This window comes from Gobio gobio (genome assembly GCF_949357685.1).
Source record: "Gobio gobio genome assembly, chromosome: 21".
NCBI classification, from domain to species: Eukaryota; Metazoa; Chordata; class Actinopteri; order Cypriniformes; family Gobionidae; genus Gobio; species Gobio gobio.
Window position 1 is genome coordinate 547942 of NC_137117.1, and position 19915 is coordinate 567856.

Sequence of the window (19915 nt, forward strand, 5' to 3'; positions counted from 1 at the left end):
CTTTTCATTTTCCGTCGCTCTTAGTACACGATGCAACTACAGAAGAGTCAAGTTTTAAATAGGAAAAATATCTCTTTGGTCATTTTTGAGTGAGATGCTAACGGTCTAATCAATTTAATTATCTATGCTAAGCTATGCTAAAAGTGCTAGCGCCAGACCCGGAGATCGGCTGAATGGATTCAAAAACGGTAAAGCTCGACTGTTTAACTCTAGGGGAGTCGGAAAATGAGCCTATTTTCAAAAAGTGGAGTGATCCTTTAAGGAATTGAAGGGAACATAACATGTCAATGGCTGTTTCTCAATATGCCTTCAATCAAACGCTCTCCATTGACTTTGTATTGTGTATCATTTTTTACTTATAACAAAAAACAGAACAATGTTTAAAAGCTGATATGTGACAAAGTGTACCGCAAACAAGCTAAACAACCCAGAACCAAAAAACCCAGAAGTTTTTATAAGCTGTTGACCCAAAAAAAGCGTTTAAGGACACGGAAGTGGATACAGGCAATAGAGACTGAGATCTACACCCACTGGAGGGGAATGTAATCAGAGACAGGAAATATCATATATAAAACTGACATTTGGATATTTGACTTAACAGTGACAATGTTTACTGCACACAGACATATTGAGGCATACTGAGTGTCAGGATCCCAAAATGTACCCATTCTTCCTGCTAAAGCTTCACGTTTTAATGCCTGTCTCCACTTTTGTCTCCTTAAACGCTCGTTTTTTGGGGTCGACAGCTTATAAAAACGTATTTCTGTGTTGTTTAGCTTGTTTGCTGTACACTCTGTCACATATCAGCTTTTAGACATTGTTCTGTTTTTTGTTATAAGTCCGAAATGACGACGAGGCGATTCGATTGTTGTTTTCTTACATTTCTTACGTTGTTCGATTTGCTTCAGAAGGCCTTTATTAACCTCCCAGAGCCGTGTGGAGCAGTTATATGATGGACAGATGCAGTTTTTATGGACTTCAAAAACAGCAACAGTCCTTGCCATTATAAAGCTCGGATTAGCCAGGACTTTTTTAATACAACTTTAATAATTTTATTTGTCTGAAAGAAGAATGTCATATACACCTAGGATGACTTGAGGGTGAGGAAATCATGGGCTAATTTTCATTTTTGGATGAACTATCCCTTTAAGGGAGTCATTTTACTGTTTTGTTTTGTTTTGTTCTTTTTTATGTTTGTTCCACCATTCAAGCAATTGCCGCCCCCGAATTGGCACTAATTCTAAAGCGAAAGTAATAATGGCCGTATTAATATGTGGCTTATCGTGATAATATTGTATCGTGAGGCCTCTGGCGATTCCCATCCAGTGACCAATATTTGTTCTTGTTTTAAGCATAAACTCAATTTTGTTCAATTTCCCAGAAAACAAAATGTAAATGTATCTTGATTTAAGGATGTTCAGAATTTGTACTGGAAAACAAAAATCTTGAGGAAGACCATCATTTTTTGCAGTGCATGCAATTAAATTTAGGGCCCTATGAAATCGGTTTTATTTTATTTTCTGGACTCTGCTTTAATGGTTAAATTAAATTGTACTGACTTCACATTCGAAGAGCACAAATGAAGATATTTTTCATGAAATGGGAAAGATTTCTGTCCCTCCATTGACATCTAAAGAAACTACCACTTTGACGCTTCAATCCCTTCATAAAGAGATTGTAAAACGAAAGTCTTAGGAACGACATGAAGGTGAGTAAATAATGACATAATTTACATTTTTGGGTGAACTAACCCTTTAAGTGTGACCTACTTTTGATTTATTCATCCAATATTTGACTAATTCTGTATTATACATTCAATTCCATTTTTTCTGCATTGCAAAAATCATAGGGCCCGAATTGAATGCCATGATACTGAACTTAAGACTTTCTGCTCCAATTTAAGACATTTTTAAGGCCTTAAATTGAACTTAAGACTTTAAGACCCACAGAAACCTTGATTACCGTAATTTTACACATAAACGGTGAATGTGTGTAAATGTTTTAGGACAAATTTTAAAAATAGAGTCTTAAGATGTGGCAAATGTGGTACGAACTGCATTAGATTATGTGCAAAACCATGATGTGACGGCCATGTCTGTATTTTCAGTAAAACAGTAGTCATGAAATATTATACAAATGAACAAAGTCCAGTTTAACGAAGTTTGTGATATATGATATATAATTTATCTGCAATGGCAATCGCAAAACACTGAAAGAGGCTTTAAAAATGTCTTTTCACAATATACACAAGCATTCCATTCCCATGATCATAGTTGGTCGAGAGGAGCAACTAAAACCATAAAGCGTAAAAAGATTGAAGATTTAAATTAATTTAATTAGTTGTAAATTAAATAAACACTAATAAAAATAAATAGATTAAGATATAAATTAATATCAATAGTTGTAAATTAAATATTTTAAACTTTAGACTTGGGTATATTGGGCCTATTCACGCAAGAACTGTCATTCTGACTAACTGAAAACCGGAGAACAACAGTTCACACAGTTCCAATTGCCTAAATTGCGATGGGTTAATTAAACTGAATGAACTAAATAAGCAGATAAACACAGTCAAGCACAGACCAGTAGGCCTATTGAAGTGTTCAGGAGATACGCAGCAGTTATGGTTTTGAGTTTATTTCATTAATAGTGAGAATTAATTGATGTCAAACAAAACGGCGCGTGAAATTTTCTCTAACAAGTAAACTTCCAAAGCACATCATGTGTGTTCTCTCCGCGCTGTCCTGTGTCCCGCAGCTTTCACACAGATTGTGAGAGTTGGTCATCCAAAAAAAACAGGCCAAATATGTAGCTAATAACAGTTATTATGTGGTGGGGGCAATGAACACAATGTTTTTTGTGTGTCTGTGTGCACAAAAAAAACGTATTGCATTCATTGCCTCCATCCTATGATTTTTATAATCGACCGTCGCTATTTGCCAGAAAATAAGTCGCACCTGAGTGTCATGTTGAGAGAGACGCGCGCGTCGCATCATTGTTAAAACTGCATTTTATTATTAGCCTACATTCAGAATTAGTATAAAATACAGTTAAATAAAAACACTAGGTTATGTGCGTTCTACTTGCCCAACAGATCAATTGCAACCATTGTACAAAAGACCAAGACCAAGTTTTAATTTTGATAATAATGTGCACGTGAGTCGCCGGCGCCAACATGATTTTTTTTCCTCAGCAGAGGAAATAAATTTATCATCATACTGATGAGTAGGACATCATAATCATCATCGTAAAATGTATACTTTTATATACATTCAAAATGACTACAGTATGTCATGCCTTTGAAAAATAAAGAAAACACCAGGATGCGCTCAGATAGGCCTCCATTGGCATTCAGTACATTTACACTCACAAGACCCATAAAAGGCACTAAAAACGTCGTTACAAAGTCCATCTCACCACAGCGACTCTACAATAATCTTACAATGCGACGACAATAGTTTGTGCGCAAAAAAAAATCTAAATAACACCTTTATCCAGCTTGTTCTTGTCTTCCGTGTGTGTCTCCACGACGCATGCGCGAGAATATAAATTGATTACATTTTAGAAATTCTTTTTTATTCAGACAGTTTTATCTTTTATCTGTTTCAATTAAATTGCATTGATTTTAGCCTTTTGACTTATTTTGAATGTGATCGTGGTTTAATAATGATAAGCCTGATGCTGAGGGAATGAGAAAAAGAAAGGGACAGGGTCATTGATCTTCAGTGAGACAGCAGCAGCAGGCAGAAGGTGCCTGGCAAACGTGCCAAACTTAGGCTACAGATATTTTTTCAAGACAAATGAGCACACAGGAACTGGCAACTCAAGGTACAGTGACTACAGTCAAAAGATTATAGAAAGACGGTCATGTGCGGTTACTTATGAATGGGAGAAACTGCAACGCGTAATAAATATGTCCCGCCTTCTAAGTAAACGAGCCAATCGGTTGAATCAAAGATCCATTGACTTGTTCGCAAATGACTGCCTCATTTGAGAACGAATCGGCCGTTTGAACAAATCTTTGAATCAATGATTCAATGACTCACTCATTAAGACGGTCACCTGCGCCATCTACTGGCGGTTTAGTTTCATGTTTAAACATTCTCTCCAATTTGTATATTAATAAAAAATATATATTTAAAACAATCTGTTTTGTAGCAGAAATGTTTCTTATAATTTATTTAATTATTTTATTTATCAAATTGATATGGATATAAAAAAAAATTATAGTGCAAAAATTATATTTCTTACTGCAATACTGCATTTTTGTTTGAATGCAAACCATTTTTTTTTCGTTATGCAACTAATGTAATTTTGCAGAAAACTCATTATGTGATTTGTTATTTGGCCATATTTATATTGTTCCTCTTTCTTGTTGAAACATGTAATAATAAATAACAGGATCGTAAGAACCGATCTGTCACGTAATTTTTCCAGGTTCTGCCATGGTTTGGTGTGGGATGGGGATGGGGGGGCTGGTCTTGGGCATAGACTCCCGGGCTGAAAATGGGTCTCACTCCGGCCCTGGGCAAGTTGCAATAGGCTAAACGCGTCAGTCCGCATTTGCCCAGTTGTTTTTTTCAAGCGGATTCAAATTTGTAAAATAATCCTTTGCAACTCATGCTGTAGGCTATATTTCAAGCGTTCTGAAGGTATAGCCTAGTTACTGTAGGGTTTGCTGGTGAGGAACAAATCGAAATCGCTCCGTGTAGAAGGGCATCCTTTTGAGATATCAATTATAATACATTTTAATAAAACGCAAGGCCTACATCATAAAACTCAGAAGAGTATGTAGGCCTATTTTAACATATCTGTTGTTCTGTTGTCAGTTAGTCAGAATGACTGTTCTTGTGTGAACGTTAGGCCTATTACATGTCAACGCGATATTCTTTCCTTTTTGTATTAGTGTTTAAAATATTTAATTTACAACTAATGATATTAATTTTTATTTTAATCTATTTATTTTATTAGTGTTTAAAATATTTAATTTGCAACTAATTATATTAATTTTTATTTTAATCTATTTATTTTATTAGTGTTTAAAATATTTAATTTGCAACTAATTATATTAATTTAAATCTTAATTTATTTATTTTTACTGGGCAACCAGGGTAGGCTATAACAGCCATCATATATCCTGCCATACCCAGCTGATGCGAAGTGTATGTGCATTTATATCTACACAGGAGAATAACGCTGTCTAGGCTCTGCCTCGGGACGTGTTGTGTCGAGCCGTTCGTTAATCTGATTGTTTGCGCAGGACTTTTATTCTGCTGTGTGGTACTGAGGAAGAACTAATGATGGAACAGTTTGATCTCTGGCTGACCAATCAGCAGAAAGGGGCGTATGATTCCCGCCCACGTCTAGAAATTGAAAATTCAAGCCGTTTATTAATTATCCACCTCTCAACGAAAAATAAAGCTGAATTCTTGTTTTTCGTTTTGTTTAAAAAAAAAAAATGTTTTTTAAACAAAACGAAAAACAAGAATTCAGCTTTATTTTTCGTTTTCTGTTCAGAGGTGGAAAATTAATAAACGGCTTGAATATTCGATTTATAGACGTGGGCAGGAATTATACACGCCTTTATGCTGATTGGTCAGCCAGAGATCAAACTGTTCCGTCATCAGTTCTTCCTCAGTTCTGCAAAGCAGAATAAAAGTCCTGCGCTGCTACAGCTGTACGGATTCTTAACACGTTTATTGCAGCTACATTTAATCTTTTATTCATCAAACAACCAGACTAACGAATGGCTCGACACAACACGTCCCGGGGCAGAGCCTATACAGGGCTTTCTTCTGTGTAGATAGAAATCCACATAGTCCTACACTTCACATCAGCTGGGCATGGCAGGATAGGCCTATATGACGGCTGTCCACCCCGGTTGCCCAGTAAAAATAAATCATAATAATTAAGATATAAATAAATATGATTAGTTGTAAATTAAATATTTTAAACACTAATACAAAAAGGAAAAAAATAATGCATTGACTTGGGTATGTTGGGCCTATAAAGTTCACACAAGAACTGTCATTCTGACTGACAACCAGAGAACAACAGTTCACACAGTTCCAATAGCCTAAGTTGCGATGAGTTAAATAAACTAAAGCAGATAAACACGCCAACAGTCAAGCACAGACCAGTAGCCCTATTGAAGTGTACAGGAAATACGCAGCTGTTATAGCTACCTTTTGTTTTTGAGTTTAGCTTTAATAGTGAGTGTTAATTGATGTCAAGCAAAACAGTGCGTGTAATTTTCTCTGCCAAGTAAACTTCCAAAGCACATCATGCGTTCTCTCCGCGCTGTCCTGTGTGTCCCGCAGCTTTCACACAGATTGTGAGAGTTGGTCATCCAAACAAAACAGGCCAAAGAAGTGTATGGGAGATGCGAGGTAGCCTAAATTCATTTATGAAATAAACACTTACAATAGCCTAGCCTATGTCTCTTTTACACGCGTATAGCCATAAGTGGATTTTAAATTTACAAGCACCCCATAGCCTAATTATAACAGTGATTCAGCCCAAAATTAATGTGGGTGGGGCAATGAACACAATGTGCTTGTGTGTGTGTGTGTGTGTGTGTGTGTGTGTGTGTGTGTGTGTGTGTGTGTGTGTGTGTGTGTGTGTGTGTTTGTGTGCGTAAATGGCCTCCATCCTATGATTTTTGTATTAATCAGGGTTCCTGCAGGTTTCACCAAGTCAAATTTAAGACTTTTTAAGACCTTTTTAAGACCATTATGAATTAAATTTAAGACCTATATCACGCAATAAAAAAAAAAACGTACAAAGAAAATGCAGAATTACAAAATTACTTGCAAAGCAAATTAATTAGTATTAGTAAAAAGTATTAGTAAACTTGCACTTCCTCATAGCTCAATCTCAGGATTTCACTATGTATATATATATATATAATTTTTTTTTTTTTTTTCTGAGGTCAAAATTACTGATTTTGTAGTGGTCATTTACAGTTTTGTTGTTTTTTTTCATAGGATGCCACATTTACCATATTAGATGCACAATAGTCACACATGACAATAAAACAAACAAAATGCATGAATCTTGTTTGGTGTTACAAAAAAGGCTGGTCCAGTTGTGTGCTATCTAGCTTTAATAACATTATCGCTAGGGTGGGAAATATGACCAAAATCATACAAGCAATTGCTTAATATAAGTAGAAAGTTCTCAAGTAAATGGTCATTAATAAAATAAAAACTTATTAACCAATTACAATAGGACAAATAAATACAACCTAAAGACACGGATACAAACAGTGCTTTAAGTTGAAGTACCGTTTTTTTCCTGTTGTTGTTGTTTGTTTAACATTAACACAGACAGGAGCGGGTATAAGCTAACGTTATATTAGTGTGCTTTCACTTTAAGAACTACAGTAATGTGAAGATCCAATACTGACACACATCCCAAACTTTTTTACTCAAGACATAACCGCCAATAAGATCATAGGGATATGAATGTGTGTATGATCGTTCAAGAGTAAGCCATAGACACATTCAGTACACTTGCGCAAGCTGACAGGCGGCAAACGCGTGCACAAAATCCACAGCCATTCTGACATCGGTCTGTGTGTCTACCGAATTGAGTTTGTGGTTTACATCGCTTTTATTAACTCTTTTTAGTGCTATCGGACTTATCATACTTTTATTTGGTCATTATGCGAGATGGCAGGTGAGAAAGATTCACCTTCGCTTTCACGATTGCATGAACTGGAGAACTGAAGCTGAAGAATAAAATCCATTTGATGCGTCTATGGTTCAATCCGAAAGAGACCCGCGCCAATAACATGAAAGCTGATTGGCTGCAATATAAAATGCATGCTGCTGGTCTCATTTGATAAGATCACCAAGATGGCGGCGCGAGTAGATCGCGAGGCTCTGGTTCTCTCCAGATTCTGCAATTTTGCGGTATTTTTCCTGTTCTTCTCGGGTCTGTTCGCACAGAACAGTTGTGCCTTTACATCGTACACCCGCGCTGAGCTTTTGGATATTGGTTTACGAATTTCCGACAGTTTTATGGACAATCTACAACTCCTTCCTGAGATCGCTAAGACACCGGTGACTCTGCACTCTACCCGGCCGGGCGGAAGTGCACGCAGACGGCGGCGTGATCGTAAACAGAGGCGGGGGAGACGTGGAGGAACGCGTGCTAAGCTAACGCTTACTCCTCATCGGCTCTCTTTACCCAGCATTTTCCTTGCCAATGTACGGTCGCTAGTGAACAAAATGGAGGAGATTCGACTCAGCATCACACACAGTAAGAAACTTTTGAACTGTAACGTCCTAATATTCACGGAAACCTGGTTAAACAGCGGAATACCGGACACCGCTATCGAGCTAGCGGGACGCCACACACTCCGGGCGGATAGAACATTAGATGGCTCCGGGAAGAGCAGAGGGGGCGGATTGTGCATTTATATTAACAAAGCTTGGTGCACAAACTCTGCTATTGTTGGGAGTCATTGTTCAGCTAACCTGGAGTTTCTCATGGTTAAATGTAGACCGTTTTATCTACCGCGGGAGTTCACCTCCACCATTATCACAGCAGCCTATATTCCACCCGATGCTGATGCCAAGCTTGCTATGAAAGAACTTCACGCAGCCATCAGTAAACAACAGACTGATCACCCGGAAGCTGCGTTTATTGTTGCAGGTGACTTTAATCATTCAAACCTAAAGTCAGTGCTACCCAAGTTTCACCAGCATGTTTCCTGCCACACCAGAGGAAACAAAACCTTAGACCATGTCTACACAAACATGGCCGGAGCTTACGTTGCGACACCCCTCCCCCACCTGGGACAGTCAGACCACCTCTCTTTGTTCCTCATCCCCAAATATTCACCCCTCATCAACCGCGTGAAGCCATCAATGAAAACCATCAAGGTGTGGCCTGCGGGGGTTGATTCCACACTCCAGGAAAGGTTTCTACACACAGACTGGAGTATGTTTGCTTCTCAAGCCACCAGTGGCGCTCACACGGACATTGACTCCTACACCTCCTCAGTATTGGATCATATCAATACCACCATCGACAGTGTTACAACCCAGAAACAGATCACCACATACCCAAATCAGAAGCCTTGGATGAACAGGGAAGTTCGACTCCTGCTGAAGTCACGCAATACTGCCTTCAGATCAGGAGATGCACAAGCCTACAGCGCATCCAGGGCAAACCTGAAGAGGGGCATCAAAAAGGCCAAGCACTGCTACAAGCTTAAGATTGAGGGTCACTTTTCCAACTCTGACCCTCGACGCATGTGGCAGGGCATCCAGGCCATCAGTGACTACAAACCCCCCCACTCCACCCCCGCAGCCACTGATGTCAACTTCCTGAATGAGCTAAATTACTTTTATGCTCGTTTTGAAAGAGACAACAGAGAAACTGCCACCAAGCTCAAACCCTCAGCTGACCCACCAATCACACTCTCCTCCACAGATGTCTGCAAGGCACTGAGCCGGATCAGCGCGCACAAGGCTGCTGGACCAGACAACATCCCTGGACGTGTGCTCAGGGCATGTGCGGAGCAGCTCGCTGGGGTTTTTACAGACATTTTCAACCTGTCTCTCGCCCAAGCAGCTGTACCATCATGCTTTAAACGCACTTCCATTGTGCCAGTGCCGAAACACTCTAACCCGAGGTGCCCTAATGACTACCGCCCTGTAGCACTCACACCCATCATTATGAAGTGCTTTGAGCGGCTGGTCCTGGAACACCTAAAAGACTCTCTACCATCCACATTGGACTCACACCAGTTTGCCTACCGCAGCAATAGGAGCACAGAGGATGCCGTTTCCATGGCACTGCACTCTGTGCTCACCCATCTGGACAGTAAGAACACTTATGCACGCATGCTGTTTGTTGACTTCAGCTCAGCATTCAACACTGTCATCCCATCCAAGTTAATTGCCAAACTTGGAGACCTGGGCATCAACACTTCAATGTGCAACTGGATTTTGGACTTCCTAACTGACAGACCCCAGAATGTTCGTTCAGGATCCACCTGCTCCACATCCATCACTCTTAACACTGGTGTACCACAGGGCTGTGTGCTAAGTCCGTTTCTCTACTCCCTCTTCACCTCCGACTGCAAGCCTGTGTATGGAACTAATTCCATCGTCAAGTTTGCGGACGACACTACGGTGATTGGTCTCATCAGCAACAACGATGAGACTGCCTACAGGGAGGAGATCCAGCACCTGGCCACATGGTGCGCTGATAATAACCTGCTCCTCAACACCACCAAAACGAAGGAGCTCATCGTGGACTTCAGGAAGGAGTCAAGAGGCACACACGACACCATCCACATCAATGGAATGGCTGTTGAGCGTGTCTCCAGTTTCAAGTTCCTGGGGACCCACATCTCGGCGGACATGTCGTGGACGACCAACACCTCCAGCCTGGTCAAGAAGGCTCACCAGCGCCTCTTCTTCCTGAGGACACTGAGGAAGAATCAGCTCTCCTCGGCTATCCTGGTGAACTTCTACCGCTGCGCAATAGAAAGCATCCTGACCAACTGTGTGGCAGTATGGTATGGGAGCTGCTCTGTTGCGGAGCGCAAGGCACTGCAGCGGGTGGTGAAAACTGCCCAGCGCATCACAGGGACTCCACTGCCTGCCATCGAGCACATCCAGAGGAAACGCTGTCTGCATCGAGCTCACAGCATCCTCAAGGACTCCTCTCACCCAGCACACAGACTGTTTTCTCTCCTGCCCTCCGGCAGGCGTTTCAGGATCCACCGGACCAGGACCAGCAGACTAAAGAACAGTTTTTTCCCCAGAGCTGTCTCTTTACTGAACTCAAACCCCCGTTTATCCACTTCCCTCATAAACTGATAACTCTCCTACCTCACATCTGCCTTCACTTTGTTATTTGCACTACCGACTGTTTATTACAGTAACAACTGTTTACCTATGCATTCTGCACCACCATACCGTAACTGGATTATGCTCATCTGCACTGCCGACTGTATTTACAGTAACAATGTTTACATTTGCATTTTTGCACCGTACTTCTAACTGGAATATGCAACCACTTTCCACTGCACTTTTACACTTTCTTTCGGATAGCTCTGTCCATAATTTATTGTACTAACTTAATCCACTGCTATATTCCTCATATTAGCCTAACATATTATTGTATACCTCTAACTGTAAAATTCTGTTCAAGTAATAACCGTCTGTATATTTATTCATAGTACATAGTCACCTGTAAATTCTGTTTATAGTAATAGCCATCTGTATATTATATTCATAGTACATATTCACCTGTAAATTCTGTTTATAGTAATAGCCATCTGTATATTATATTCTAGTACATATTCACCTGTAAATTCTGTTTATAGTAATAGCCATCTGTATATTATATTCTAGTACATATTCACCTGTAAATTCTGTTTATAGTAATAGCCATCTGTATATTTATTCACTGTATATATTCATCTGTAAATTCAGTTCTACTTATAGTAATAACCATCTCTCTACTTATACATATTTATATATATTCAGAACATTTTTATGTCCTGCACTTACGCAACCATTGTATATCCTGCACTTGCTGCTATTGCACTTCTGGTTAGACCTAAACTGCATTTCGTTGCCTTGTACTTGTACTTGTGTAATGACAATAAAGTTGAATCTAATCTAATCTAATCTAATTTGTAGTTGTAATACAGCGAACTATAGTAGGACTAGAGAAAGAAAGAACTACAACAGCCCGGAATAAAAAAAAACACACACACACACAAAAGCGCTGCAGGAGCATTTCAATGAGCATTAGAGGTAGCGTTACATGGACGTAGGATAATTTAAGACCTGTTTAAAACTATTTAGGACCTAGAACTCAATACTTCAGAGAATTTAAGACTTTTTAAGGCCTAAAATTTAGATTTTGAAATTTAAGACATTTTAAGACTTTTTAAGACCCCGCGGGAACCCTGATTAATAGCCTGCAACTTTTATAATCGACCGTCGCTATTTGCCAGAAAATAAGACGCACCTGAGTGTCACACCTGGTCATGTTGAGAGAGACGCGCGAGTTACATCGTTGTTAAAACTGCACTTTATTATTAGCCTACATTCAGAATTAGTATAAAATAGGCTATCGGTAAATAAAATAGCTACAACAACACCACAGGCTATACGCATTCTACTTGCCCAACAGACCAATTGTAACCATTGACCATTGTACAAAAGACCAAATTAGATGTTTTCCTCGGCAGGGGAAATAACTTAGCCTAATACTGTCATCATCATAGGCTACAGATGAGTAGGACATCATAATCATCATTGAAACAGTAAAATGTATAATTTTATTTGGTCACATTTAAAATGACTACAAAGTTATGCCTTTAAAAAGAAATAAAACAGGATGTGATGCGTGCGCCTCGGTCTCCTTGAACATCTGACGCACACCGCAAACATGAAACAAAACAGCCTACAGCGAACGAGTCTACTTTTAAAAGTCAACATTTCGATTATTTGATGTAAAATGCACTATTTAGTCACTTTGGAATAAATCACAGCATGTTTCATGATAATATGGGTTATAATATGGGTTATCAAAAACGTGACGGAAAATACGCCTACGGTATGATATAGCAAATTTGCGGACCCCCTGGCACTTTGCTGGTCTAAAGCCGCTGGTCTACACAGAAGAAAGCCCTGTCTAGGCTCTGCCCCAGGACGGGTTGTGTTGAGCCATTCGTTAGTCTGGTGGTTTAATGAGAAAGAGATGAAATGCAAGTTGCAATAAACGCGTCAAGAATACGCATTTGCCCATAATTTTTTTTCAAGCGGGTGCAAATTTGTAAAGTAATCCTATGCAACTCGTGTCGTAGGCTAAATTCCAAGCGTTCTGAAGGTAGGCTACAGTTTCTATAGGGTTCGCTGGTGAGAAACAAACCGAAATGGCAAGTGAAAATCTTGTGTTTCAGTCCTGTGTGCATGTGCAGCAGCTTTCTCCGCGCACAAGCGCATTCTTTGAGATATCAATTATAATAAATGTTAATAAAACATTTTTTTTTTACATATCTGTTGTTCTCTGGTTGTCAGTTAGTCAGAATGACAGTTCTTGCGTGAACGTTATAGGCCATAGGCTACGTCAACGCATGATTCTTTCCTTTTTATATTAGTGTTTAAAATATTTAATTTACAACTAATTAATTTATATCTTAATCTATTTATTTTTACTGGGCAACCGGGGTGGACAGCCGTCATATAGGCCTATCCTGCCATGCCCAGCTGATGTGAAGTGTAGGACTATGTGGATTTCTATCTACACAGAAGAAAGCCCTGTATAGGCTCTGCCCCGGGACGTGTTGTGTCGAGCCATTCGTTAGTCTGGTTGTTTGATGAATAAAAGATTAAATGTAGCTGCAATAAACGTGTTAAGAATCCGTACAGCTGTAGCAGCGCAGGACTTTTATTCTGCTTTGCAGAACTGAGGAAGAACTGATGACGGAACAGTTTGATCTCTGGCTGACCAATCAGCAGAAAGGCGTGTATAATTCCCGCCCACGTCTATAAATCGAATTTTAAATTTTCGTTTATTAATTTTCCACCTCTGAACGAAAAACGAAAAATCAAGCTGAATTCTTGTTTTTCGTTTTGTTTAAAAACGAAAAAGGAGCCGTTTTTTGTTTTTTAATACCAGTTTCTATAAGGAAAATCAAATGGCCAAAATATACACTGACCCCTGATTCGTGTACCTTATGGTAATTAGATTTCCTACTTAAAAGTAAATAAAGAGAAATGAGAAACAGTTTGATTTTTGTTTTTTCATTTTGTTTAAGAAATGGGAAAATAAAAAATTAAGCTAGATTTTTAATGGATTAAAAAAATATATATTATGCTTTAATATTTCTTTAACAGTCCCCATAAGAGTTCATCTGATGTACTGCACTGCAAATTAGTTACAATAACGTTTCTTCATACTGTTTGGCATGTATTTCTTGCCAATATACATCTCATATAGAGCACAACACATTGTCATTTAGAAAACAGGCGTCAAAAAAAAAATCTTGTAAAATGGTAACACTTACACAGGTGCGTTGTAGCCAACTGTAGAAGTCACAAATGGCTTTCCTGAAGCACTCCACCTGCAAGGACAATCAATATGATTAAAATGATTACTAAAAGTCTGATTTAGTTGTTCACCTCTTGAATTTTTTGTTTTGTTTTTTTGCATCTTAATACACTTGCAGTTGTTCTCTTTCAGTGCTTTGGACAAGGAACATTTAGTGCCTTTTCAAGTGTTTATTTGCTTGACCTCAACTATAATACAAGATCAGAATCAATCTCTTGAACATGGCTTTTAATTATCATTTAATTATTATTATGAATTATTACCCAAAAATGAAAATTCTGTCATCATTTACAGTACATGCCCTTATGTCATTCCAAACCTGTATGACTTTTGTGGAAGAATGTCCAAGCTGCGCTTTCCCAAATAATTTCATTGGATTGGGTCACAGACTGTCAAGCTCCAAAAAGGATATCAGAAGTACCCGGAAATAGTCCACACAACTTCTGACAAGTTTTGGGACGCCTGCCTTTACATGCACATGAACTTTAATGACATCTCATTCTTAATCTGTAGGGTTTAATATGGAGTTGTCCCACTCATTGCAGCTCTAACAGCTTCAGCTCTTCTGGGAAGGCTTTCCTCAAGGTTTAGGAGTGTGTTTGTGGGGATTCTTTATGTGAGGTCAGGCACTGATGTTGGACGAGAAGGCCTGGCTCTCAGTCTCCGCTCTAATTCATCCCAAAGGTGTTCTATCGGGTTGAGGTCAGGACTCTGTGCAGGCCAGTCAAGTTCCTCCACACCAAACTCGCTCATCCATGTCTTTATGGAGCGATGCTTTGTGCACTGGTGTGCAGTCATGTTGGGACAGGAAGGGGCCGTCCCCAAACTGTTCCCGCTAGGCTTGCTGCGGTAGTCAGTGTTGCCGGTGTTCAGGTGCAAATTCAGTTACATCACTTGCCCACTGTGGCATGAAATTTTCCAAAACATCATGGTACTATGCTTTAATTCACTCAAATGTGCCTTCATGTAAATTAAATTTGGGAGCTATAGCAATTGGGAAACTTTTCAGGGAATAACAATTTCTTTTTTTATGGTATATCAATTGTACTTCTGTTGCTCTTTTTGAAGCCTGGCAGTTGGGCTCCCTGATCCACATTACTTGTATGGAAAAAGCAACAGACAAATCACAATCTTTTGTGGATGTTCACAGCCAAAAAGTCATACAAGTTTGGAATGACATGAGGGTGAGTAGGAGATGATTATTTCCATTTGAAAACTATTGCTTCAATAAAGATTAAAGGAACACCAACACAGATTTTATTTGCTTCTGAATATACTTGCCTTCCGGTAAAGGAAGCGAATGATCCCAATAGCGATAACGACAACGAAAGTGACCCCAGCTGCAATAGCGACAGCGCCACCAGGTGTAATAAGGGAAGCGTCAGCGGATGCATTCCCAGCTGCAATAGCGCCAGCGGATGCATTCCCAGCTGCAATAATGTCTGTATGTGACTCATTATTGCCAGGATCAGATGAAGTGCTGGTAGATCCTTTAAAGAACAACAGGAACAAAAACAAAAAAGTGTTAAAAAAATGAATGCATGAAAATCAGTCAGCTTGGTGTGGTAGTTTATTAGTTTTCCTGGTATTTAATATGTAATTGCCATTCATGTACCAGAAGGTAGACCTGCTCAAGGAAACACAGAAACAGGAAGTAATCAAATGTTTTTAACCTTATTAAATAATACTACCAGTAATACTAATGAATGATACTACACTGTAGAATCAATGTGCTCATCCTTTAGTTCTGCTGAACATTAATGCATCAACAGGTTCACAGAATTGATAAAACATGTAGATGGAAAACAAGATTAAAGTAGAAAAACAGGGCTAAATGACCAGTGGTGCAACTCTGATACAACATACCATATTCATATTCAATGGATTATCAAAATTAAATCAGAAATTTTGTAAATAATTTATAATCTTTCAGGAAAGTATATAAAGTTTGTTAGACAAATGTGTATGTTTCAGAGATTATATATACAGTATACAGTATATATATATATATAAAGGCTGGGCGATATGGCTGAAAACTGTATCACGATATAAGTGTTTCATATCGGTCGATATCGATAATTATTGATATTTTTTATGACCTGTTTAAAATAAGGACCAGGGGAAAAATATTTTACATTTAGACATTTTTATTTTAAACGTAACCTTCCTCTGATTATAATCCCCTCAGTTATAAAGGCAGAAATGTCAACACAACCATAGAAAACACTCAAATAATTAAAATATAAACACAAGTCTAAAATCACAATGAACACTTAACATTTGTCTCTTAAAGGGTAACTAAACCCTAAACCAACTTTTTTTAGTTAATGATCTGTAATAATGGGGCTTTATTAATGCTGTTCATTGATTCGAGTAAATGTTTTGACATTTGAGTATAAAGTGTTTTAATTCTATAAAATATGGTGTAAAACCGCCAAAGTGCTGCCCTCTTAAGGTTGAACGGTGGCTACTGCAGTTGAATTTTCCTATTGGACGTTGCGGTACATCGTGACGTGGATGGTACCTCCAACGGCTCACTATCCGCGCCCCTGGCGCGAGCTCACCACGCCCTCAGAAATGTTTCCCCCAATCACAGGATGAGAACGGCTTTACTCCAGTATGAATGTTGTTGTCATGTTACATGAAGTAAACATTATGAATGAAACTCACTTGACACTTGCTTTAACATTGTATTGAAGAAAATACGGTTAAATAATGCAGTTGTCACTACACGTCAGGCTTTTCTTGCGATATTATTGCCGCCCGTCATGTGTACAGATAATTTTCATACATGAGACGCGCTTTCAAACCCTGACACGCAAGTGGTTGCCGCGGACGCAGATAGATTAGGTCAGTTCTCTTGCGCGGCTGCTTCACTAGCATCGTCTGCATCGGGAGTTAACGCAGTTTGAGCAGCGGCTCGCATTGATAAGGCTCCGGGTTTGTGTCTGTTACAGACAATCCACCCTCCTCCACTTCAGGTGAAGGTAGGAGAAATGACCGCTCTGTTGCAAAGCTGGCGTCACTCCAGTCATTCTCCATCTCTGCGACTCGCGAGTCTGACAGCTGTCAATCAACCCGTCACTGCTGGTCTCAGGTGCACGCCCTCTGCTCAGCCCCGCCCTCGGTTCGTCCCCTCTGTGTCCGCCGGGCTCTGCCCACTTTTACAGCATTTTTTGAAAATTGCCAGTGGGTGGAGTTAAGCTCTGAGCAGGGGTTTAGTTACCCTTTAACATTAAGGTGCAGTGCCTCCGTTATTTCTTTGTAACTGTTACCGTTTAGATGCTTTGTCATAAGGCACCGATGCAGAGTAACATTACCTCTCCGTGTAGTTTCAAAGGCTGAATCTGAAATCGCCCCCTATACCCTTAACTACGGTGACCCAGTAGTGCACAACACAACGAAATTTAAAAAGCATACATAAGTTCACAACACAACGAAATAAATCCACAACACAACGGAATGAAACCACAACACAACGAAATCAAGACACAACACAAAGAAAAATCCACAACACAACGAAATCAAGCCACAACACAACGAAAAATCCACAACACAACGAAAAGTCCACAACACAACGAAATAGCCACAACACAACGGAAATGCTCCCGACCACGCGGGGGCACTCGGAGCGCTGTAAAGTTGCCACTGTTCTATAGAGTCGGCAATCTTACAAATAAATCAATACCACAATTAGTTTTAACAGTATGTAGGCTAACCATTGTTTATCTTTATGAAATATTAATTTAAAATCACCTACATGCATTATAGCTGCATATTTATGCTCGAGAATGCTTTGACCCGATACCACGGCGCTAAGGGAACGTCTACCAATTCCAACAATTGGTTGAAACGTATAATTTGTATGAATTAAAATTACTTTTAACATTTAAAAACAGACATGTTAAAATTCCACAGCTTGATTGTATTGGTAAAATTGACTTAATAATGCACAACACAACATTGAAATTTGAAAATAATAAAAAAAAAAGTAAATTTAATTAATATAAATTATGTTTCAACTTGGTGGAATTGGCAGACGCTCCCTTAGCGCCGAGGCAGCGGGTCAAAGCGTTCTCGAGTATAAATATGCAGCTATTATGCACGTAAGTGATTTTTAATTGATATTTCATGTCGATATACAACTGCACACTTAAAACTGATCGTAGTGTTTAAATATTTGTAAGATTGGCGAATCTAGAACAATGCAAGGAAAACTAACTTTACAGCGCTCCGAGAGTCCTCTAGTGGTCGGGAGCATTTCCGTTGTGTTGTGGCTATTTCGTTGTGTTGTGGACTTTTCGTTGTGTTGTGGATTTTTCATTGTGTTGTGGCTTGATTTCGTTGTGTTGTGGATTTTTCTTTGTGTTGTGGCTTGATTTCGTTGTGTTGTGTCTTGATTTCGTTGTGTTGTGGTTTCATTCCGTTGTGTTGTGGATTTATTTCGTTGTGTTGTGAACTTATGTATGCTTTTTAAATTTTGTTGTGTTGTGCACTACTGGGCCACCGTACTTAACCCTTGTGTTATGTTGCGGGTCAATTTGACCCGTTTTGATTTATAAGTTGTCAGAAATATCAGTTAACCTATGTTTTTTCTTCTTTAAATTTTGTGACTTTTTCTCATTTAGGGTCATTAACTTCTCAGTGTTGATCTGCAAGATGTGTGCAAACGCGCTGCAGATAAACTAAATATTCCGTGGCCGATGTGGTAGCAGAGACTGCAAAGTCTCGCTATGAGGGCAAGAGGCTGCCGAGAGCGAAACGGGCAGCACGACAGCTCCTTCCAGTATTTCCAGAGCTGCTGGAGGAGGTTGCGGTGACATGGAAGGACAAACCATTCACAAGCAAGATGCCCATGCAGGGAGGATCCGCTCTTGATGTGGAAGGGATGGAGAAGGATGGCCTTCTCCGAATGCCCCCCATGGAGCCACTAGTTGCCGCGCACTTACACCCAAAGCGTACGGCGGCTGCAAATCCGACTTTACCATCCAAAGCGGACAGATTCCAGTCGAGCATGACGGAGCGCGCTTACAAAGCAGTCGCTCTCTCTGTCAGGGCTCTGAACGCGATCTCTATGCTTACCGCATACCAAGCGGAGCTGCAGGACGAAGTGTCGACCATGCCAGGTCAGACACATTGGGAAGAGATCTGTGTCGTTACGGATCTCTCTCTACGTCTTCAGAGATGCGCGGTTCAAGCCGCGGGCAAGGCCATGGCCACGATGGTAATTCAGGAGAGAGGAAGATGGCTTAACCTGGCCAATCTCTCTGACAGGGAGAAAGAAGCCATCCTGGACGCACCGGTGGTCGCAGAGGGCATTTTTGGCTCAGCACTGTCACTGATGCAAAAAAGATGCGAGGAGAAGAAGAGGGACGATGAGGCTCTGCATGCCTAGAAAGTCGCAGACTGCACCCCCTCCGCCACCTCGGCAGACCTTCGCACAGGCCGCGGCCCGCCCACCCCCCAGCTTTCGTATTCCTAAACGGCAGAGACCAAACGTGAATGCAGCGGGTCAGGGCGGAGCACCGGAACAGAGAACTGCCTGGGCTAGAAAGAACAATCCGCCTGCAACAGCTCAGACGGTTCAGCCAGCTCCTCAACCTCATCCTCATGCCCATTATAAGGGAGCAAGGAGGAAGAAGAAGGCAGTTTGATGGGGCCTTCCTCAGGGACGGGAGCCCACAGCCCCCCTGTTCGCTGGCTCCCGACCCTCAAAAGTTCAGTGTTCGACAAAGAACGAGTTCCGAAGTTCCCACTTCCAGATGTTCTGTGTGGAAAACAGAGCCCGGCTGGGCCAGGGGAAGCAGAGCGGTGAAAAGAACGA

At 40.1% G+C, this 19915-nt stretch overlaps 1 protein-coding gene across 1 annotated transcript in view; it reads right to left on the bottom strand.

Moving 5' to 3' along the window:
• The window catches only part of LOC307117996 (uncharacterized protein), a gene marked incomplete at its 3' end in the record, with an annotated part of 38087 nt that overhangs the window by 4558 nt on the left and 13614 nt on the right, over window positions 1–19915 (bottom strand). The window contains exons 3-4 of the mRNA XM_079803289.1: window positions 15373–15581; window positions 14048–14104 (exon numbers count right to left, since the gene is read on the bottom strand). Coding sequence (XP_079659415.1) covers window positions 14048–14104; window positions 15373–15581 — 266 coding nt within the window. The remainder of the gene's footprint in view (window positions 1–14047; window positions 14105–15372; window positions 15582–19915) is intronic.